The 10,720-nt window shown below is 45.2% G+C and overlaps 2 protein-coding genes across 2 annotated transcripts in view; both read right to left on the bottom strand.

The window, feature by feature from the left end:
- The window catches only part of LOC113744377 (uncharacterized), a 7,144-nt gene extending 1,665 nt beyond the window's left edge, over nucleotides 1-5,479 (bottom strand). Inside the window, exons 1-6 of the mRNA XM_027273763.1 lie at nucleotides 5,348-5,479; nucleotides 1,614-1,744; nucleotides 1,394-1,516; nucleotides 917-944; nucleotides 796-834; nucleotides 8-64 (exon numbers count right to left, since the gene is read on the bottom strand). Of these exons, the coding sequence (XP_027129564.1) occupies nucleotides 8-64; nucleotides 796-834; nucleotides 917-944; nucleotides 1,394-1,516; nucleotides 1,614-1,744; nucleotides 5,348-5,387 (418 nt within the window). The 5' untranslated portion in view covers nucleotides 5,388-5,479. The remainder of the gene's footprint in view (nucleotides 1-7; nucleotides 65-795; nucleotides 835-916; nucleotides 945-1,393; nucleotides 1,517-1,613; nucleotides 1,745-5,347) is intronic.
- An 879-nt stretch (nucleotides 5,480-6,358) lies between these two features.
- On the bottom strand, nucleotides 6,359-10,440 carry LOC113744338 (protein FAM161A). Its single transcript, XM_027273528.1, has 4 exons — nucleotides 10,243-10,440; nucleotides 8,505-8,776; nucleotides 7,456-7,620; nucleotides 6,359-7,375 (listed from the first exon to the last, which is right to left on the bottom strand). Exons 1-4 carry the CDS (start codon nucleotides 10,348-10,350, stop codon nucleotides 6,688-6,690), a joined length of 1,233 nt encoding a protein of 410 aa, XP_027129329.1. The 5' UTR covers nucleotides 10,351-10,440; the 3' UTR covers nucleotides 6,359-6,687.
- Between the last annotated feature and the right edge of the window lie 280 nt (nucleotides 10,441-10,720).

The raw sequence follows: 10,720 nt of genomic DNA, 5'->3' as shown, positions 1-10,720 counted from the left end.
TGGAGACAAACAGCAAGAATGGTGATAATGGAAACTGCGGTCATCCAGTAGAGGCGAGTATTCGCTGTCAGGAGAACAGAGTATTTCATGTCACTGTCCAACAGTTACTGGTCGCTAAATCTTTACAGTTTGTTGTGTGCGGTTTTATTAACAAAGACAAACACCCTCAAGTCCAGCTGGAAAGGTATGGTAGCGTGAGGTGCCAGCTCACCTCCTTCCACATTTATTTTATACACGGATGTAAATGGGGGTAAGGCCAGGGCCGTTTCTTTCCTATATGCAGACCATGCTGTTGAACAGGGCCCCGCGGCCACCAGGGGGCTCCAAGTTGCAAGTTCAGCCTCAATATATTTTTGGGGAATTAAAAGTAAATGTTGTAAGATCTTTTTCCATCGCTGACTCTGGCTTGTGTGTGTCTGTTAAGTAATAAAAAAGCTCTATCTGCTACCAACTTTGATGAATCCTGCGCTTATACTAAGTTGGAAACAATCTTCTGATTAATACAACTTTTTTTGATTGAGGTCCAACACTGTCTTTATTTGAAGCCGGGCAAACCAATTCATTTGTCATGTGAAGCACTTAATAAACATTTTTAAAATAATTTATAAGCAAACCTAAGCTGCTCTGATTGGGGACGCTGTGTAAGCTGTAACTTATTGCTGTCCAGAATTTATTAACGGAGAGTGACCTGAGACATCTGTGATGCCTGTGAGACTGATACGCGACACTTGATGTACCCCTGCCCTGCTCAGATCATGATTTTGTGTCTGAATATAAACTGCGTGTTGTCCCTACCTTCCTCTCTGTCAGGATTGGTCTTTGCAGTGCAGCTGGCTGTAAAACAAAATATATTCTCATGACAGAACTCTGGCACTCATAACACACGAAGCAGAGTGTGACAGCTGACGATACTCACTGTTACAGGTGGCCTCGTGTAGACTGTCCTAAACAGACGGAAGAAATGTAATAAGATTACAAAAATACAACAATAGAGTTGTGCTCATGAGTTTACATACCCCTGGCAGAATTTGTTAGCAATAAATAAAACGTTAAATAAACTAAAGTTTGCATACTTTACATCCTAATACTGTGTATTTCCCCCTTTAGCATCAATGACAGCTTGCAGTCTTTCCCTATAGTTATGGATGAGGCTCATTCTTTTTCCAGTTCCTGTAGATTTTAGGGGTTGTCTTGCATGAACTGCACATTTGAGATCTCCCCAAACAAAAGTTTGATCCTAAATAGCTTCATCTGACCTCTGTCCCTAAACAAACGACAGGTTTTCATCTTATTTTCCTAAAAGAAATGGCTGATATTTCACAAATTCTGCCAGGGGGATGTAAATGTATGAGCTCTGCTTTGTAGCTTTGTGCAGTTGTTAACAGTTTAATACCTCAGAGAGGCCGTTCTGCTCGTATCGGACAACAGGAAAGCACTCTGTGGTACGAAGGCTGTAGTTGGTATTCATCTCCACCAGTTCATCCATCTGCCCGTCGTGGTTCGCCAGCACGTGGCCCTGAAGCCAGCACGTCAAAGACAAAAAGTAAAACTTGTTGATTCACGAACGCGTGAAATCCACAGCTGAAGATTTGTGTGATGATCTGACAGCTTACGGTCACGTTGATCCAAGAGTGATGGCAGTCTTTGGCCTCCTCCATTCTCGGGACAGCGTAAAGTGTCCGTCCACCATCCTGAGTCACACTGCAGTTAATGTCGTGTGCATGTGAAAGCTGGAAGATTTGGACTGGAAGGAGAAAAAAAGCAAACATTAGCATTTCAGAGGCATGATTTGACTTTGTATAACTGTAGATATTGTTTTATACAGCCAAGTAATCTGATTGGACAAATGGTCCCATGAGAATAAGGCTGCAGGTGTTACAGGGCAGTAAGATTGTTTTGTTGCCTTTTACCGTTTTGAGTTTTATACGTGCATGCTTTTATTGTGTTGTGCTTTTAAATTGGCACGCTCCACACCTTTTTAATGTTAAGTCACCACACCTGGGAGGTTGCGCCTCCACAGGTGTCCGCTCAACCAATTGGCAGCAAGAGAGACAGGCTGCCAGGAAGTAAGGGTGGAGCTCGGCACTCGGAGGAGACAGCTGGAGCTGGGGCCGGAGACAGTGACCCAGAGCGTTATAACGTGACATACGCACCGTGTCAGGGCACGGTAAGTATCCTTTTGGGACCTCGTGCCGCTCTGGAGTGTTTGTGCCGTTGCGCGCTGGTTTGTGCGCCGTGTGGACACCCTGTGCGCTTTCTGTGCGTGTTTACAGACTTCCCGGACGCTGCCAGAGGGAAGCAGCCGAAGCACCAGCAACCCCGGAGACACGACGACAGACTCTCCCTTACCTCGGAGCGCCAATACCTGCGCAAGGACGGTGACGGCGGCAGCAGCCGGGACAGAGCAACCACCGAACCGCCATTTTACCCGGTGCACTACTAGGTTTTTATTTCCCGCTCGTCTCTGGACTATTTTAAGTTGGACTGGTGTGTTTTTTACAATTTTAAATATCTGTCTGTTTTTATATTGTATTTTAGGAAGGTAATAAAAGATCCCACCATCCAGCAAACCACATGATCCACCCATCATAAGGCTTCTGTCCTTTCTCCTGGTCACAGGCAGGGTGCGCTACCCCGATAATCAAAAGAACTTACATCCTAAATTACAATAACCTTTTCTTATCAATTGATATATTATATTAATCTATCGCCCATCCTTCCCCTCCCCCTTTAACACATGTATCACTCCGCTTCTCACACACACACACAGGATAAGAGACATTTTAAGCCTGGCCTATAATAACTTTTCTATTAACTTTATTTATCTTTTATTTCACTTTATTAACCTATGTATACACTGGGTATTAGCCTATGTGTCTATGAATGATCTATGAACCGTTTCTCAAGTATCTGCACCCTCACATTCATCAGTATTTTGGCGAAAATTGTCAGTTATGATAAAAATTGGCGGACCCCCTGCAGTGCCTCTGTGGACCCGATTTACTGCATGCTGCTGATAGTAAGCCTGATCAGCCGCCGTCAGTAATCGACACACAACCATTAATCAAACCAATAACTAACCTTATCATACTTATAGTTACATAATGTTTCTGTAGCACTCCCTTTAAGAAATCTGACATGTGACACAACACATCATGTGTCCACAGTCTGGCGTGTTACCGCTCCATGCGCATCAGCATGAATCTGGGATTCCCAGTAACACGATTTCAAACTGTGAGATGAAGGCAGGTGTTCCCCGCTGCAACACGAGCATCTGTAGTCTAAACCATCCATTTCCTTTCTGTGGTGAGCAGAGCGAGGTAGCTTTGCATAGAAAGTAACGTGAAAAATAAACTGTGCTGGCTGTATCTCGACAGAAGAGACGCTCCGTGGTGTGCGCATAACGCACACTTTTACGCACGCTGCCTCTCCTGTGAGCCTGCACCCTCTGGATCTGTTTAAACTACCTTAACTGCTGCTGCGAATTAAGGTCGTGCGATATGATTTAACGAATATTAAACAATAGAAGAAACAATGACTCACAGAGAATGATGAATCTGATCAGCCAGCGACCATTTCCTGTAAATGTAGCCTCCATGCTCTGCATCTGATGATAACTGCCAGTTGTATCTGTCTGCCTGCCTGCCAGGCTCCCTCATACCATCACTGTAGTCTATTTCTCTCTCTCTTTTACGCGGCGTGCTCTGTGAAACACTTTGAGCGTGTAAAACGGGAAGTGCATCATTGAGTGAGTCTTAAGTGACCTGGCAGCAAATGAACCGAGAAGAGTCGTCTGTTGTTTCCCAGCTGCTGGAAAAGTGGACGGGAAAAAGAATTCCGTCTGTGCAACATTACCAACACCGATGTGCAGTGTTGGTAATGTTGCACAGAACAGCGACTTTTATCCTACGCAGTCAGGAGTCACTGGACCTTAGATGGCACATTAGGTTTGATACGTGCCCTTCATTTGTTCTCACTGTCCTGACATTATTGTGCTCACCTGCATGTGATGAGTAACTTTCACCAACACAAGATAAACACACGTTTGAGCCTTCTTGTAAATTCTACATAAGGTTTTGTCCTCTTGGTGTAAAATTAAACTTTGTGTTGGCTGGAGCTCGGCAGGAGAGACGCACCGTGGTGCGTAAAAATGTTTTTTGTCAGCAGGAGTCAGCTTCTTCCTCTTACTGCCTAACCCTGACTCACCGCCGCTTTATCTCTCTAATCTCAGTTTGTCTGTCAGGCTGGTTTTTGGGTTGCAGAGTCTTCTCAGCAGTGGGACTCTGGGTGCAGTGCTGGCGTAAGCCCGGTCTGTCCTGATGGCTGGTCGTCTCTGCTGCTTCTCTCCTGGGGGAAGCTGTCCCGTTCTGGGACACAGGGGACGGGGACGGCTGCTTAGCTTCAGAGCCAATGTGTCCTTCCTCTTGGCTCTGACTCGCACACTTTTACGCACGCTGAAAATCCACAAACTGCCTTTCCTGTTAGCCCATCATGCCCCGAGACGACCTCCACCACCCCCGCCTTCACCAACCTGTGATTGCAGGTCCGGTTCTAAGATTTCTGTGTCTGTGGCCTTTAAAAAACTAACAACAAACCACACACACGCGCGCGCGCACACAATAGTGCTGTGGTCACACACATGAAGTGAATATTTACTGAAAACTACAAAGACAAAGTTCATCGTCCTGTCTGATCAATAAGAGCAGGAGGATAATCACTGGTTATAATCAGGCTGCATTCATGAACAACAACAAAACTCTTACTGAGAATCATGAGAGAGATCCAGGATGTGGTGATGACTCGTGGCTCTGCAGTTAAACTCTGATTGTTTCGATTTTTTCAGCCAGATGATCCTGAGCTGCAGCGTGCCAAGAAATTCCCCTACAACATACTGCTGGGTCAGTTACTTTAGAAAGTGTGATGATTGAGCAACAAAGAAACTACAGTGAAGGTGTGACCTCCCTCCTGCCAGCTGCGGCGAGCCGGAGTCCAGGCAGGTCCGCCGGGCCGGGAGCCTTCACTGCAGCCGCGGGCACCATGCGTGACCACAGCCGCCCACAGACACGCGTGTTATATCATCTGCAGCCAGGCACGAGCGCAACACATTTCCACACATGCATTCTCACTCTCACGTGTGACTGAGCGAGTCTGTCTGGGAACTGTCGAGGAAATTTGACGAGAGGCGAAAACAGACGGACAGAAATCAGGAAGAAGCGCATCCCTGATGTTGGTTTTCTGAATGAATGAGCAGGCTGTTCAATCAGCTGTTTGCACAAACATGTTTGCTGTCGTTGCTCTGCGCGGCTGCATCGGTTTGAGTTATTCAGTAAAAAGTAGTTTTACTTACAGTAGAGGCAAATGATCCAGAGACAATGAACGCTGCGCATCGCGACACAACCGAGCGGCTCTTCTTGTAAATGGAAAATGATTCTGCTCAAAGGAAGAAGGACGTCATTAGAGAGGGTAGAGACGCAGCATGACGCCTCTTAGGCTGGGGTTTGCTCCCACCTAGAGGATTCTCTGTTAACTCTGTTTGACAGAGTTTATCGAGCTGCCTGTCACGTGGCAGCATCTTTTATTTTATTCATAGAGAAAATGAAAAACACAATCAGTCCTGTGTGTGTGCGGGTGAGTCAGCACTAATGGGTGTTTGTCTGTGTGTGTCATTCCTGTGATGGACTGCTGGGATCAGATCCAGCTGGATGGATGATGTATAAATAGTTGGATGAATAGATGGATGGATGAATGGATGAATGAATGAATAGATGGATGGATGGATGAATAGATGGATGGATGGATGGATGAATAGATGGATGGATGGATGGATGGATGAATTGATGGATGGATGAATAGATGGATGAATGATGGATGGATGGATGAATGATGGATGGATGGATGGATGAATGAATAGATGGATGAAGAGATGGATGGATGGATGAATAGATGGATGGATGAATAGATGGATGAATGATGGATGGATGGATGAATGATGGATGGATGAATAGATGGATGAAGAGATGGATGGATAAATGGATGGATGGATGAATGGATGGATGGATGAATAGATGGATGGATTAATAGATGGATGTATAAATAGATGGATGAATAGATGGATGGATGAAGAGATGGATGGATGGATGAATAGATGGATGGATGAATAGATGGATGGATTAATAGATGGATGGATTAATAGATGGATGAATAGATGGATGGATTAATAGATGGATGAATAGATGGATGAATAGATTGATGGATGAATAGATGGATGAATAGATGGATGGATGAATAGATGGATTAATAGATGGATGGATGAGGGATGGGAGCATGAAAACAAGAATGACTGGTTCGACGTGAAAGACTTTAATTCAATATTTTCTATGAGAAACGTTTCATTTAATTTTGTTCACAAAGACTCTGTGTCAGTCTGCTCTTCTAAAATAACCCAAACAATGTTTTGAGGAAACAGCACATACATTTCTACGTCAGGTCTGAACCACGTCGAGCTGTTCGATCAGGAATTACTGTACAACTCTGTCACACTCTGAATAAGCAGTTGCAGGATTCAGTCATGGTGGTTAGTGGTTTCCTTTGATTTACGAAAGTCTCTCACACGTTGACTCTCGTCCGCTGACCTCCTGGCTGCAGAGGTAAGTAGATGTTGTTGTGTCTCCTTCACACTGGTCAGGTCTACCTGCTCCTTCGTGTCTGACTTGGTTTGGAGCACATCCGGCTCCATGTTGGAGTTTGGATCACTCTGGTCTCCCTCTCCAGTGTGCAGACGGTGAGAAACTCCGGCTGGCAGCTTGTGGTCTTGGTGTCGGCTCTGTCTCTGGTGCCGTATACTGAGCTGGGCATGGGTCTAGCCCTAAAGGCTTGCCGTTCCCCTTTCGGTCCCAGCTTCCCAAACTCTTCCACCATCTTCGCCTCCCTCTTCCTCCTCTCTCTCTCCAGGAAGTGGAAAGGCTGTGGTGAAGCAGCAGCAGAGGTTTGGTTTCTTTTGGTGTCATGCTTTCTATTACTGTTGCTGTTTCTACTTCGCTGACCGGAGCGACGGCTGATGATTTCATAAAGAGGAAGATGTATGTGCGCCGGCGCTGGTGACGCTCTGAACTTTTTCTGGCATTCTTGGAGCTCCTCCAGCTCCCGTCTCAGCAACGTGTTCTCCAGCTCGATCTCCGAGCGTGTCCGCACCTTGTGCCTCTTCCTCTCCTCCTCTCTCAGCATCATCTGAAAGGGTTTGGGCACGGTGACCTTGGAGTTTGCTCTGACTCCCGTTTGACGGGGCAGTCGTCCATGCAGTTTTGAATCTGAGGCCTCGGGCTGGAACAGAAACTGCTTCTCAGTCGTCATTTCTTCTGGGCTCAGCAGGATCTCTCTGGTAGAAAATAAACAAGAGTGAAATGTGACGGTCATATTCGTCTGATTTACGAACTTGCCTGCTACTACTTCACCAACCTCACAAAGGTTCGGTCCTGGGCAGTCCCTCTTGGATTGTCCAGCTCCAGTTCCCCCATGCTGTCCGCTCTATAGAGCTCTGACTGGTCAGAACCGCTTGATGTCTCGTGAAAGTCCAGCTCCTCCTGAGAGTTGATCCTCTGGAGTTTCCTGGCGGGGCCACTACTGCAAGACACAGAGATAGTATATCAGGGAAGAAGACACTTAGGTATTCATGGTTATGTCATGTGGAGGCCGCCTGCCTCCGGACTCCCCAGTGTTTTGTATCTTGTGTTTCCCGACTTCCCTCTCACCTGCCTGACCAGCACTTTCTCCCAGACTAAACCTGATTGAGAACAAATCTGTTTCCGTTTGAGACGTTGCCTCTGTCTTCTCCGTCTGCCACCCTGCCACCACACCCAGCTCTGTTTGTTCACTGCTAAACTCTTGGATTTTTGCCACCACCAACTCTGCACCACCCACTCACATTTTGCATTGTGCATTGTGTTATTCGCCTACAACAGGTGCATGCAAAATATTGTTATTTCACACAGATTGTACGTGGTTAAATATGGTTTATCGGTACAATAAAGAGTATTGTGTAAAGTGCTGTGTTGAAAGATCTCCTGCGTCATGAAGACAAAGCTGAAAAGAGGAAGAGGCGTTGTGGGTTTCCACTTCCTTCCTACAAATAGCTGGTGTTAAGGTGTTTTCCTAAGCAAATGTTTGATGCAGTAAGCATAGATTAATACATTTATCTGTTCTCATTCTCTATCTAATATTAGATGTTTTCATGTTGTTATTGTAGGTCGAATCTGGTTCGGCAGTCGGTTGCTCTTGCTTGGATGTGTGGGTACATATATCATAAGCATATATACACTTCCTTCTCTTGTATTAAAGCAGCTGTACATACTTGTTTTGTGATGACGTCATGACCTTTAATTACAGGTGAAATCATGTTTAAACAGCAGCTTTATGAAACTTTGATGACATCTAATTAAGGAAAAATGTGAAAGTCCCAACATCTGGCCCCTTCCCTCTTTATTTACGAATCATGAGTTTTATCCAACCTGACTGACAGTCTGGCCTCTCTGTCGTCTCCTCTTCCCAGGCCTCCATCATCTTCCTCTCCGTGCCACTCTCTGCCGTGGCTGATGTATAACCTCTCCAGCTCGGCCATGTTCCTCAGGTGAGCGCTCTTCAGCTCCTCCAGCCTCCTGTAGTACTCCTGGTTGGAGAAGTAAACCTGCTGCTGCCTCTGCAAGCCGTAGATTTCCACGGACAGAGACCGGCGAACGCTTCTGTCACCCTCGTCGCCGCACGCCGAATCCAGATCATACTCCTGAAAGAGTGGAAGTTTGGGAAGTTGGATGCAGTGCCAATCAACATAAGATCATAAGACATGAGGGTCATGTGATAACACAGTTATCATCGTCTGACAGCTTACTGCATTTCAACTTTAAACTCTCACATGTGAAAAGATTGAATGGCTCGACCGACGTGTTAGTGGTTAGGTGCAAAATGCATGCCACTGCATCTATTTCATGTAACTTCCCCAGACCTTGAGAGGCTCTGCACCTCAACTAAGGATGTGGGTTAACAAAATGAACATAGGGGATTTTTTTTGCTCTATATTAACATTTGTATGTACACACCTAAAATATAGAAATCTGTTTTTCATATGACTGTATCCGTGTGGGACGGTTAGATCACAAATATAAACATATCTCTTTAAAGCATTTGTAGAATACTTAGATATAATATTTCCCTATTTTGCATGAAGCAGATGAGCTGTAAATAACATACACGGCTCATTGATTTAAATGGGACTCACTTGCAGTAACACTTTCTATTAAATCCACATCTGTGGTGCATTATGAGGTCATAAAGATTTATAACTACACTCATAGACAACAGTCATAAACCATTGTTTGTTGATGCTCTTGACTGGTTATAAACTAGAGGTTGGCTGATGGGGTTTATGACACATTATGAGCTGTACACACACCTCAACAGTCAGCCGTAACAGCTTATGCAGTGTCATAAGTTATCACTGCATGTGCAAACTAAAGTGACGTGGTGCATGTATAATAATGCGAGATACTTTATTGCTGGTGTTGAGTAAAGAGTGATGCTTTTAAAAGAATTACAGCTTCTCCACTTACTGAGCAGACTGAGTGAGACTGTGGAGGCCTTAAACAGCTCGCCCAGTAACAGACTGCTGCTTCCGCACTGATCTACCACAGGTTCTTCATTCCAACATATAGGACATGTTAGTAAGTCAGAGAGGGGGGACAGATTTATCATGTGCAGGTGTTGGTAGTGTTGTAGAGGACGTCCTCTCTGAAGAGCTGGAGGTCTTCAGGAGGTTTGTGAAGGTAGAGAGGGACGCCCCTGATCTGGTAGGAACTGGTAGGACGTTCCACCAACAGGTGGCAGAGCCAGGCGTCGCTCATTAGAGGAGCTAACATATGTCTGACATTTAAGTAGTTTAATGTGGGCTGCCACAGGTAGTCATTCTAGTCATTTCAACCTTGTATTTGACTTTTTTGAGCAATAAAACCTACATTATATATTCAAAAGAAACTCCTGGATGAAGGCAATGAAGTGTGATGTTCTAACGGACCATCAACACATGTATGCAGCCATATGTAATGTTATAAGCCCCATCAGTCAACCTGCATCAACGGTTCATTATAATCACACCTATAAAGTTCAATAACTTCTTTACGGGATGTTTTCCATATTTTGCAGTCAGTTTTTCATCAGTTTATTATCATTAGTAATGTTTCGTCTTTAAAGCCTCACCTCACTGTGACAGTCCTCATCCCCGACAAAGTAATGCTCTCTTCCTCGTCCGTACAGAGACATTATTTCCTTTTGTTCCGGAGAGGCTGATCGGTACATCGCTGCCATCCTCGTCCCTACAAAACACTTCACGACGACCAGCCTGAAAAAGCAGAGTGGAGCTCCTGGTGTCCTCCGTCTGCACACTGACCTGCTGAGCTGAATGGTAAGTCAGAGCAAAGATTAGCACACACACTTTACTGACACACACACACACACAGACTGAAAGCTTTATCCTCTTATCATCAGGAGGAGTCGTGATTTTACAGTTGTCGGCCGTGCTGTTGGACAGATGGTCCATACGGTCCGGTGGCTTTTCACCTGAAGACATGATTTAAAGTCAGATAGATGTCTGCGTGGATGTTCCCAATCTGATTTACAGATTAACTCTCTCGCTCAAGTGCTGATGTACGGTACCACCTGTTGCAGGAGCGAAGGT

Source organism: Larimichthys crocea, chromosome XXII, assembly GCF_000972845.2.
Source record: "Larimichthys crocea isolate SSNF chromosome XXII, L_crocea_2.0, whole genome shotgun sequence".
NCBI classification, from domain to species: domain Eukaryota; kingdom Metazoa; phylum Chordata; class Actinopteri; family Sciaenidae; genus Larimichthys; species Larimichthys crocea.
The sequence above is the reverse complement of the archived record's forward strand: the minus strand, read 5'-3'. Positions and strand labels throughout refer to the sequence as shown.